The sequence below is a fragment of the Hippopotamus amphibius genome, chromosome 7 (genome assembly GCF_030028045.1).
Source record: "Hippopotamus amphibius kiboko isolate mHipAmp2 chromosome 7, mHipAmp2.hap2, whole genome shotgun sequence".
In the NCBI taxonomy this organism is placed as follows: Eukaryota; Metazoa; Chordata; class Mammalia; order Artiodactyla; family Hippopotamidae; genus Hippopotamus; species Hippopotamus amphibius.
In genome coordinates this window covers 128,623,642-128,636,401 of record NC_080192.1, presented here as the reverse complement: position 1 = coordinate 128,636,401, position 12,760 = coordinate 128,623,642, and the positions used below count along the sequence as shown (strand labels likewise).

Here is a 12,760-nt window from a genome sequence, read left to right as displayed (position 1 = left end):
TTTTTTTCTCAGAAACTACAGAGAAGTCTAAAGAAAATAAATACCAGTAACTCCACCACCCAAAGATAACTACAATTAACATTTGCTGTGTATTTTTCTGGACGTTTTTTATGCATTTGTATGTTTTTACCTATCTATAAAGATATTAGTATATGCAGATGTTCTATAAAACTAGAATTATACCATACATTAAAAATAAAATGCTCACTGTAAAAAAATTTCAAGAAAACAGAAGACTATAAAATGAAAGCTCTTCTTTATCTCTTTTATATATAGACTCAGCTTTATGGATTTTTGTCTCTCTCTCTTTCTGTCAAAGGGAGTCTTACTATATATATCATTCTGCAGCTTGCTTTTCCATTTAATATATGTTGTGGTCAGTATATACATGTATGTCATTATGTTTCATTTTTCTTTACAAACTGCTGAACAATATTCTGTGGTATGTTTGTACTGTAATTAATGTAACCATTTCCTACTATATGCCTCTACATCTTGAGTATTTCCATTGGCTCGAGGTCTATGATCGCTATACATACAACTTGAATATTTCTGTTGCTTAAAGACCAATAAGAAGAATTACTAGACTCAGAAATTCAAAATTCAAAGACTAAAAATTACCTTCCAAAAAGGCCTTAGCAATTGCACTTCTATCAAATGTATATGGAAGTGCTTAAATAGATCCATTCTTACTAGAATTGTGTATTAACCTTATTTTTAATTTTTGCCACTCTAATAACCACAAAATGACCTTGTTTTAATTAAAAAGTGTTTTTTATTGTTAGTGAGGTTGAACATTTAAATTTTTGTTTATTTGACATTTTTATTTCTTCTGTGAATTGCTCATTTGCTCATTTTTCCTTTTGGTTGTGTTTCAGGAAGGAGTCTTTCAGCTGCAAATAACAGAAAGTTCAGCTTAAATTGGCTTAATAAAGGGGATTTATTGACTTACAGAATGGAAAAGCACATTGGGAGGGTGGGTTTCAGATATGATTCGATCAGGGCTCTAGTTTCTTTTTCTGAATTCTCTGCTCTGTCCTCCTTTGAGATCAGCTCTACCCTTAGGCTAGCTTTTATCATGTTTGCAAGCTGCTGTAGCCATGCCAAATCTCAAAAGGAAAGGTTTGTGTTCCAGAATTTCAGGCAGAAGACTTGAATGTCAGACTTACTAGACCATCTCTAAATCCATACCATGCATGATTATTTTAGGCCTTGGTTGCCTGAACCAAAGAGAATGAGATTGTTCTGATTGGTTTAAACCCTGGAGTTGAGCTGTATTCAATCCCATGTAAACTACATATGGCAACTGAATAATGGGGTGAAATGGATATTGGCATGAAAACCACAGACACTGTTATAGGTTGCTTCTGTTTTTCCTATCATTTGTAGAAGTTCTTTATGGAGTATGGGTATTAACCCTTTGTTTTCGGTGTTACAAATATTTTCTCTGAATCTGTTGCTTGCCTTTTAACTTTATTTTAGTATCTTATGCTGTGTAGATATTTTAAATGCTTCTTTAATCATATCTTTTAGTTATTCTTTTCCATTATGGCCTCTGGGTTTTATACCATGTGTTGGAAGGCTTTTCACATTTAAAATTATAAAAATACTCTCTGATATTATCTTATGAGTTAAAATATATATATATTTAGGTTAATCCATATGTAATTTTTACTTACAGTGTGAGCTATGGATCTAATTTTTTTCAAATGGTTAGCCATTTCCCCAAATCTATTGAATAATTCATCTTTCTACCACTTACTTGAAATGTTACCTTTATTGGGCACTAAATTCTCCTACAGGTGAGTAAGCTTCTGAACTTGCTACATCCTGTTCTGTTGGTTAGTTTCATCTATTCCTATGCCAGAATTGCACTGTTTAATTACTGGTGCTTTATAGTAATTTTGGTATCTATTGGAACAAGGTCCCGCTTTTTTTCAATCAACATTTTCTTGACTATTTTCATGAATTTTATTTTAAGATGAACTTTACTTATGGGGATTTGTATTCCAGACTCAAGTGACATCCAATGTAGCTTCTGGAAAAGTGATGTCCATCTCAATGGCCAATTTGTGTCTCCCTGGCCAGAGTCCCTTGAATATACTTAGGCTGGTGAGCCTACAGGTTGGACTCCTTTTCTTTCCAATCCATGTATTTGGTAAATGTGATTTTTTTTTCTTTTGGGAGCCACAGGGCATCATTTTTAGACTATGAAGACCTAAGACAAGTTAAACAAGGCGTTTATAATAGCTATTGCTGTGTAACGAACTACTCCAAAATTTAGCAGCTTAAAACAATAAAAAATTTATTGTCTCATATGGTTCTCAGGGTCAGGAATCTGGAGGCTACTTAGCGAGGTTGTTCCGGCTTAGAGTTTCTCATGAGGTTACGGTAAGAATCTTAGCCAGGGCTGTAGTCACCTGAAAGCTTGTCTGTGCTAAAGGATCCACTTCCCAGGCTCACTCACATGGCTTTTGGCAGGAGGTATCAGTTCATCACGAGAGCCTCTTCATAGGGCTGCTTCTGATGTGCCAGCTGGCGTCCACCAGACCGAGTGAACTGACAGACCAAGGCGGGAGCTGCAGGATCTCTTATAGCCTAATCTCAAAAGTGACATCTCATCACTTTTAACCTATTCTTTTGTTTACACAGAACAACTATGTTAATGAAAATTCAGGGAAGTGGAATTGCTGATCAAAAGTTAGGTGCAGTCGTAGCTTTTTGATAGTTAATTGCCAGATTGCCCTCAGTAGGGATGCAGCTGTGGAGGTGCATCAGTTTACACTCTCAACAGCCCTATATGAGGGAGCCTGTTTGTGCAGACTCTACCACACAATGAATATCAGACCTTTAAGGCAAATATTATATCTCTGTGTGGTTTTAATTTGCACTTCTCTATGAATGAGAGTGAACATCTCTGCATGTATCTAACAGTCATTTGTATTTCCAGTTCTGTGAACACTTTATTCATATCCTTTGCCCATATTTTTCTTACGGATTTGTAGGAACTCATTTTTGGGAATTTAGGGGAGTGTTTAATATATTTTAAATATTTTTAAATATATAGAGGTTTTATATTTTTATTATTTTGAAATAATATCAAGCTTATATAAAAGGAGTGAGTGTAGCATATGAACTTTTTTTTTATTATAGCAGTTGAGATGTGATACTGTACTATCTCTGAATACTTTAGTGTATGTTGCCTTCAAATACAAACATTTCACAAGGCATTCTACATAATCACAATACAGCCATCAAAATCAGGAAGTTCTGGGCTTCCCTGGTGGTGCAGTGGTTAAGAATCTGCCTGCCAATGCAGGGAACACGGGTTCGATCCCTGATCTGGAAAGATCCCACATGCCTCAGAGCAGCTAAGCCTGTGCACCACAACTACTAAGCCTGTGGCTCTAGAACTTGCGAGTCAAACTACTGAACCCACATGCCACAGTTATTGAAGCCCACGTGCCTAGAGCCCATGCTCTGCAACAAGAGAAGCCACCTCATTGAGAAGGCCAAACACCACAACGAAGAGTAGTTCCTGCTCCTCACCACTACAGAAAGCCCATGCGCAGCAACGAAGACCCAACACAGCCAAAATAAAATAAATAATAAATCTTTAAAAAAAAAGAGTCAGTAAGTTCATATTGGTGGCTTCATGATCATGTCCAGCAGTCTCTACTTCTTTGGCCCTAGAGAAAAGCATAAACTCTGGAGCTAGACTATCTGAGTTCAAACCACAGCTCTGCCTCTTACTAGTCACTCAATCCCTGTATGCCTCAGTTTTTCATCTCTTACCAAGGGTGTAATAATCATGCCTGCTTCACAGGTCCTTGTGAGGATTAGGTGGGTTAATGCTTAGATTAGTAGTTTGCATACTGTGAAAGTTATGTCAATGTAGCTATATTATTAGGAACGGTAGTTGGTAATAGGGTAAATTTTTAAGTATTTTGTAGTAGCCATAGGTGAGATATCAGAGATAATAGACTATAGTGTAAGCTACAAATCGTTCAGATAATCCAGAAAATCTTTTTGTTCTCTCTTTAGGTTTCAGAATGACTTCCCTCTTGACTTACACTATTAAAAATCTTCCCAGTGCATCCAAATGGGCCCTCAGATTTTGTAAGTTTCATTTGTTCTTTCTTTTTGAGATTAGATTTGGATGTGTAAGCATCTTGCATAGACATAGAATTATACTGCTTTTTGTAAACACTTTATTTTGTCTTTCAGCTGTAAGATCTCTGAGCTGTTCCTCCCAGCTACGAGCTGCCGCAGGTACAGTAGTTTGTAAAAAAAATAATATTTCTGATTTAAATGTTAGATTCCAGCATCTAGATTTGTGAATTTTGAATGAAAACCAAAACTAATTTGCTAACTCTTCCCTTTTTATGAGCAACATGAACATCACTGGTTGAGGACCATCTGTTTCTCTATATCTGTATATCTGTATCTGCAGACATATATATCTATGTAGCAGTGGTATAATATATGACACATCTTCTGTCTGCTTTGATTTCAGTTGTATATGTGAAATACAGAATGTGTGTCAGTCAGCCATAGAATCCTAGGTTTGGAGTTGGGAGGAGCCTTTGAGATCATCTAGCTCCCATATTTGCGAATAAAAATTTTTGGCAGAGCAGGGACTAGAACCCAAATATTTTAACCCCCAATTCAGATTCTTATAATTCATTGCTACTGAGTGTGCATAGCGCTGTGGAATGTATAAAAAAGAGCCTTTGAGAAAATTCTGATGTGATTAGGAGCCAGTATGCACAGAATGAGAGTCCTTTGGGTGACTGTTCAATATGTAATGAATATTATCTTTAAATGTGGCTTGTAGTATTACTTTATAATATGCTAAATTGTTTGGCCAGTTTTTGCCCCATAGTTTGCCATAGAAGTTAAGAGGCAGGAACTATAGGTAACTGTAGTTATCAGGGGAGGCTTTACTAGGAGGTGGAATGTGAACGAGGCCTTGAGGTTAAGTAAGAATTAGGTGGACAGAAAGGGGCCACTCAGTTGGGTGGTGGTGCAGTGAGCAAGGCTGTGAGGGACTGGGGCCTTGCTCATCTAGCTACATGTTGAGAAGTAGTAGAAAACACTTTTGGATCGTTCAGTTGGAACCAAGTAAAGCAAGGAATTCGTTAGAAGAGTTAGAAGTTTGAATTTTATCTGAAAGTGTGTAAAAGGATCATGTGGTCAGTTCTTAAAAAGTGGAATAATGTGATGGTATGTCATCTGACTTTTCCTCTTATGATTTTATTCTCTCCAAGGTTGGTCATAAGTAATCTGCAAATCTTCAAACTTACTAGCCTTTTTTTCAGTCCTCATTCTCTTTTGAGTGTTGAAATATTTGACCATCCTCTGCTCCTTGATACTCTCCTGCCTTTGCTCTCATGCACTGTTCTCTCCTTATTCTCCTATTGCCTCTCATGTTTACCTTCTGTCCCACATTTTCTCTCTGCCCTCTAAATGTGGGGAGATCACAAAGCCAAGTATCTTTTATTGTAAGTAAGGGACCCACTCAAGTTAAGGATAAGAGGGCTCGAGTGCTACAGCTGGGGAGTCATTAGGAACCAAGCAGCTCTAGGGGCAGCTACTGTGTCTCAGTCATGGCCCCATGGTGTGTCACTTTCCTGGCCTTTCTGCTTCTCTCTCTTTTTTTTTAAAATTAATTAATTAATTAATTTATTTATTTATTGGCTGTGTTGGGTCTTCATTGCTGCACACGGGCTTTCTCTAGTTGCTGAGAGCGGGGGCGACTCTTTATTGTGGTGCGTGGGCTTCTTATTATAGCGGCTTCTCTTGTTGTGGAGCATGGGCCCTAGGCGCGTGAGTTTCAATAGTTGCGGCACATGGGCTCAGTAGTTGTGGCTCGCAGGCTCTAGAGCACAGGCTCAATAGTTGTGGCGCACGGGCCCAGTTGCTCCGCGGCATGTGGAATCCTCCCAGAGCAGGGCTCGAACCTGTGTCCCCTGCATTGGCAGGCGGATTCTTTACCATTGTGCCACCTAGGAAGTCCTCTGCTTCTCTTTTTTATATTCATCTTCACTCTTCTTGCTGGCTTCCTTAGTCACTCAGGGTTTTTGCTGCCCCATAACTCTGACTTAAAAATAACTTTAGTTTACCATCACCCTGGTTCTTCTTCATGGCATCTTTTCAGCTTCAACTTATTGGTAATTTTCTCCATGCTTTGCTTAGATTCCTAAGAGAAAGAATCAGACGAACCTTATCACTTGTAGGTAGATGATATGGGTTACTAGTTGGGTGCTCTATGGATTGATTTTTGGTAGTGTGATACCCACCCTGAGTCTAGTCAGCTTTGGCTGTGGTCTTAGGGACATGACGTCTATGGTTTCCCCTTTGCAGGGACTCTTAGCAAGGCAGCTTCATTTAGAGGGGGCTATGGGTGAGCAGGCACTGCAAAATATGCCTCTGCTTTTCTGCTGTATACCTTCTTTTTTTTTTTTTTGAGGGTAGAAAGCAAGACTTATTGAGTACACTGCAAGGGAGCAGTGGGCGAGACTGAGAGGGGTTCTGCCCCAGGGCAGAAAAACTGGGCTTCATTTTGGTCCCTTCTAGTCACCCTTGGGTTAAAGTTCCACCCATATGGTGGTTAGGGCTGGGTGTGTTGTAGCTCAATAGCTCAGTCTTCCAGGATTACCAGCTGTTTGTGACTGCTGGTAATTTCTGTTGGGGGAGGGTGTGATTGTTTTATCTTGAAAGGACCTCCCCAGCCTAAGATGGCCATTCTGTTGTTAAGCTCCACATTCCCCCCTCATTCCCCCAACCCCAGATCAGTGAAGTCAAATTGTTGACATCTGGGTGACAGCATCATCTCGGGCTACTTCCTGCTGAGAAGAGGTGCCATGGGGATATGGGATTGTGTGTGAATAGAAATTTGGGGAGGCCTGTTCAAGAGTAGTCAACTGTATTGATTCCGGAGGTTGGAATCCTTGTCTTGTCACCATTTGTAGCTTGATGGAATGAAGTCGCTTTTGTAGTGACTCATTTGACGTACCTATAGATATTGGCGGATCAGAATGGACAGTCCTCAAGGGAGGATGGAAAGAGAAAGAGGATCTCACAGCGTGCCTGGATTTGCCCTGGACGAGCTGCCACTGCCAACTGCATCAGGCATTGGAAGTGAGGAGTCCCGCAGCTAGGGCCAAAGGACCCTGCCATCCAGTCAGGCAGGGATGGTTGGTCAGTATGGGACTGGGTTTTAGGTCCACTGAAGAGTCGCCTTGGCTAGGACTCGTAATCCACAGTCTCCAGGGACCTCAGACTATTGGCAATATTAAAGAGGAGAAAAGACTGTTTCAGGAACATATGCCTTAGGGTAACAGGGAGTCGGAGTCCAGTCCCAGAAGCCTTCGGGTGCCACCAAGGAGTAGGCCTGGCCAATTGCCCCAAGTCAGTAGGCTAATCGCTATGTGTTGGAAGATGGATCAGAAAAGGCAGAGAGAGGAGAGAGCAGTCCCGGTACAGACCACCAAAATACCACAGAGTGTGGCAATGGGGCTTCTGAATTTACCAAGCCAGAAGTGAAGGTAGAAAGTGAGATTTGTTGAGTACAATGCAAGGGAGCAGCGGGTGAGACCAAGGGGGTCTGCTTCTTCAGTGTTCTAAAATGCGTATATCTCATGGCTCTCCCAGCTGCACCTCACTTCTCTTTGGACCTTTAGTTTTGCATTTCTAGCTCTCTGTCAAATGGACATATCCACCTGGGTGTCTCTCCATCACCTCACAGTTAGCATGTTTAAAATTGAGGTCATCTTTCTTCTAAAACCAGCTCTTAACTCTGTATAGAGTAGCTAGATTTTCTTAGTCACCAAGCTTCCTTCCTGTTTTCCTTTCTTCATATCTGGCTGGTCTCCAAGATACATAGTCTTCCTTTATAAGAATCTCTTGTATCGGTCCCTTCATTTCCATTCACAGTGATACTGCCTTTATCTTGGCCTTTAGCACCACATGCTTGGTTTTGCTACAGTCTTCTCAATAATCTCCATGAGTGTTTATCTCCTTCACCAATGTATTAGAGCTGCCAGGAGAATCTTTGTGCCCCATTTTATCATGACTCTTAGCTTTCACTACTATTTCCTTAAAGTTGGTTGTAGGTATTTGTCATAAATAGCTCTCAGTGATATAAGTGGATGTGGTAAGGTGATTGTTAAAATTTTATTCCCAGTACTTTAGGATTTTTCTCTATCTCTAGTAATGAAGGAGTGATGATAGGAGATGAATTTCAACATTAACAACTATAAGAAAAGAATGAGATACATATAGAAATACAAACACAGAGATCTTCAAGCTATGTCATCAGAAGAGTAAACATAATACACAAGTGTGTGCATATACAAGTGTGTGCATTGAAAGAAAAAAGTGGCAAAGGATGTATACCAAATTAGCAGTATCTACCTCTGGGAAGGAAATTAGATGGCAGCAGAGGGCATAAAGAGGGAACTTTAGTTTTACTCTCCATACTTTAGTTATGTTTCTTTTTCTTTTTTTTCTTTTTTAACCACCAGGCTGTATCTATGTTTTATTTTTTAATTAAAACATTAGAGAAAGGTTGCCCTTTTGATGTTAGAAAACAACTAGACAGATTAAGCCAGACAGAATCAGGAAGCATTCTAGGTTTTTGTAGAATGGCAGTAGTCACCAACCACATGCCTTTTTTCTACATAGAAAAGCATGAATATTAAGCTGTGTGAAGAGTGAACAATATCAGTTATTGTAACTTCTAATATTAAGGGCAGACCTAATTGGTTTGCTTTCAATGGGATAGATTATCAAGCATCTGGAAAAAAGAAACAATTTGTTAATAGTGTAAACAACCTTACCATTAGGTATAATCTCTGTATTTCCCTTAAGTATTATTTGGAAATTTGGAAATCCTAGTTAATTTCTTAATTTTTTTTTTTTAGTTGAAATGGTTTGGTAAATGACAAATGCAACTTGGCATTAAATAATATAATTCTTCTTAGAATGTCTATCTTTAAAAATGTAAAGAGTCCTCTGACTTCATATGTTTTAATTAATTGTTCTTTGAACTTCATCTGAAAGCTGCCCAGACTAAATCGAAGAAAACCTTAGCCAAACCCAATATAAGGAATATCGTGGTGGTGGACGGTGTGCGCACTCCATTTTTGCTATCAGGCACTTCGTAAGTATGAAATGAATTGTTACGTGTTCTTTCTTTCTTTTTTTCTTTTTTTCTCTGGCCATATTGAGGTGTGGTTAACAAATAAATACTGTGTATGTTTAGGTTGTACATCATGAATTTTTTTAAGGTATTCAGTGTGGTGATTTAATATATATTTGCATTGTGAAATGATTACCATAATGGAGTTAATTAACATAGCCATCACCTCATGTAGTTTATTTATTCTTTCTTTAAGGCGCTTTCAAAAGGGATCTTTGTAAATGTAACCCAGTAGGTAATACTATTGCTAGTGGACTAATATATGAATAACACTTTCATGAAATTAATAGAGAATAAATCAAGCCAGTGGTGAAATAATATGGCAAAATTAGTTTTTCACCCTTTCTCATGAATAAGCCTAGTGTAGTGTTAGATTGAACCAGCCCTATTTTGAAAACCTAGTGTGGGACCAGATAGCTTGCTTCCAACAGAGATGTGCTTTCCTAATCGGTAGATAAGTACATTGTTTCTGTGCCTCTTCAGAAGTTTAACTATGGAGAAGGTTGGCCCATGGGCATTCTGAAGGGCCTTTAATCCACAGCTTTGGTTTCTTGGAAATTATCAGAATTGGAGTTGATGGACTGGTCCAAACCCTGATACAACACAGACAAGAATGATCCTAGACCAGCCCCCAAGTTCCCTAGAACCAAACTGCTGTTCTCCTTAGACTTTTCTCCTCCTTTTTAGTCCCCAGGTGAGGCCCACTCTGTTCAGAAGTTCATGATGGACTTTGGGAACGAGGTGCAAACTAAATGAAACATTAGTTCTGTTCTGTTTAGATTGTTTTGATGTTCATATTTTCAACTAGCAGTCACTAACGTAAAAGCATGCTAGGGGATGCCAGGCATCTGCTAAAAGTAATGAGACCTTTCTGTACTAATATGGGAAGATCTTGAAGATACGTTAGGTGTGAAAAGCAAGGTTCGAAGCAGTATATAATGCCACCATTTGTGGGAGATACAGACCTGTGTGTGTGTGTGTGTGTGTGTGTGTGCGTGCACACATATGTACACAATAAACATTCATTTTTAAACAATGGTTTGGGACCTAGAGAGTATCTTCTTATGTAAGTAAATCGTGGTGAAGTTTCTTCCTTCACCCTCTTTTCTCAATATAGTAACTTTCCTGTACTTGCACAACAGGAGTAAGAGTAAGAATCTGAAGCTTTAGCAGCAGGAAAGTGATGAAAGGGGATCCTCCTTGATTCAACAGCAGCAGAGTAGGAAAAGAAAGTTCCATTAAGAGAAGAAAGTTCTTGGCTAGGATTCCAACTGTTTTACTAGCTATTAAAAAAATATGAATATGCTCAACTATATCATTTACTTATATTATTTAAACATTTGCTTTGGTAATTGGTATCTGCGTGAAGTTTGATTTGAGATAGTGTTCAGCATGTTAGTGTAGGGTTTATTCCTTTTTTTTTTTAGTGTGTTTTAGTTTAATTTAGGATCATAGTTGAAAAAGTTCATAAGTAATTTAGTGACACAGAGAAGAATGTTGAGTAATAAAGGAAAATATAGGACTTCCTTGCAGTGCAGTGGTTAAGAATCTGCCTGCTGGGACTTCCTAGGTGGCGCAGTGGTTAAGAATCTGCCTGCCAATGCAGGGGACATGGGTTCGAGCCCTGCCCCAGGAAGATACCACATGCCACAGAGCAGCTAAGCCCGTGTGCTGCAACTATTGAGCCTGTGCTCTAGAGCCTGTGAGCCACAACTATTGAGCCCATGTGCCTCAACTACTGAAGCCCATGGGCCTAGAGCCCACATTCTGCCACAAGAGAAGCCACCGCAGTGGGGAGCCCATGCACCACAATGAAGAGTAGCCCCCGCTCACAGCAACTAGAGAAAGCCCATGTGCAGCAGCAAAGACCCAACATAGCCAGTAAAAAAATAAATCCAATAAATAAATAAATTTATTTAAAAAATTAAAAAAAAAAGAATCTGCCTGCCAATGCAAGGGACACAGGTTTGAGCCCTGGTCCCAGAAGATCCCACGTGCTGCAGAGCAACTAAGCCCATGAGCCACAACTGCTGAGCCCTTGTGCCACAGCTACTGAAGCCCACATGCCTAGAACCTGTGCTCTGCAACGAGAAGCCACTGCAATGAGAAGCCTGTGCACCACAACCAAGAGTAGCCTCTGCTTGCCGCAACTAGAGAAAGCCTGCTTGCAGCAATGAAGACCCAATGCATCTAATAAAAATAAATACATAAATAAGTAAATTAATTTAAAAAAGAAAATATAGTTAATAGAGAAGAAACAATAAAAATTTTAAGGCAGTATTCATGTACAAAACAAAAATGAAAAAGGGATGAGGTGGAGCTGTATGTAATGAGGTGGATAGACCTAGAGTCTGTCATACAGAGTGAAGTAAGTCAGAAAGAGAAAGACAAATATTGTATGCTAACTCACATATACAGAATCTAAAAATGGTACTGATGAACTCAGTGACAAGAACAAGGATGCAGATGCAGAGAATGGACTGGAGAACTCGAGGTTTGGGGGGGGCGGGAGGTGAAGGGGAAGCTGAGACAAAGCGAGAGAGTAGCACAGACAGATATATAGTACCAACTGTAAAATAGATAGCCAGTGGGAAGTTGTTGTATAACAAAGGGAGTCCAACTCGAGGATGGAAGATGCCTTAGAGGACTGGGATGGGGAGGGTGGGGGGGACTCGAGGGAGGGTGGGGGGGGAGTTGAGGGAGGGATGGAATATGGGGAAATGTGTATAAAAACAGATGATTGAACTTGGTGTACCTCCCAAAAAATAAAAAAATAAAAATAAAAAAAAAACAAAAATGACTAAAAATAATATAGAGGGAAGTATTTATAAAGGCGAACAGTTATCATATTATTAATCTTGTGATTGAGGTGACAAATGAGTCTTCTATAATAGAAGATCATTTTCTAGGTGGGAAAAGATCTTTTTCTGTTTAATTTTAAGAAGCTTTGCTTTCAACATGAGTGATATTTGAAAAACCAGGTTCTTCCTAGAGGTAGAAGGCATTTTGGAAGCACTCCTAAGAATACACTCCAGCAGTGGCATTTGAGAGTCTATCAGGTGCCCAGGTAGAGAGGGGTATAGGAGCATGAGAATAAAGATTGTAAAATGATTAATAACTATGGTTTAGACATTTTAAAATTGACACAGAACTTTTTCCCAAGTTATTCTGCTCTAAATTTGAGAGAACTGGTTTTACCTATGAATGATTTTTAAAACTACTGATGATTCTTCTGTGATTCAGAGTTAAAATGAAAACATTTTTGGATTGTTCAGTTTTAATTTTCAGGAATTTAAAGAACGTTATTTAACCTAATGGTTAAATCTTTGACTTAAAAATACAGGGAATCTATTTTTTACATGTAAACAAACAGAGTTTGCCTGTGCACCACAACTACTGAGCCTGTGCTCTAGAGCCCGCCAGCCACAACTATTGAGCCCACGTGCTGCAACTACTGAAGCCCGTGCACCTAGAGCCTGTGCTCTACAACTAGAGAAGCCACTGCAATGAGAAGCTTGCATGCTGTAATGAAGAGTAGCTCCTGCTCTCCGCGAC

At 39.2% G+C, this 12,760-nt stretch overlaps 1 protein-coding gene across 9 annotated transcripts in view; it reads left to right on the top strand.

Annotated features, from left to right (window-relative positions):
- The window catches only part of HADHB (hydroxyacyl-CoA dehydrogenase trifunctional multienzyme complex subunit beta), a 35,456-nt gene that overhangs the window by 2,259 nt on the left and 20,437 nt on the right, over window positions 1-12,760 (top strand). For 4 of the 9 annotated variants that reach the window (XM_057743540.1, XM_057743541.1, XM_057743539.1 and 1 more), the window contains exons 2-5: window positions 2,014-2,158; window positions 4,045-4,119; window positions 4,228-4,272; window positions 9,067-9,166. In XM_057743540.1, coding sequence (XP_057599523.1) covers window positions 2,014-2,158; window positions 4,045-4,119; window positions 4,228-4,272; window positions 9,067-9,166 — 365 coding nt within the window. The remainder of the gene's footprint in view (window positions 1-2,013; window positions 2,159-4,044; window positions 4,120-4,227; window positions 4,273-9,066; window positions 9,167-12,760) is intronic. The other 5 variants (XM_057743543.1, XM_057743548.1, XM_057743546.1 and 2 more) reach the window with 2 other exon arrangements.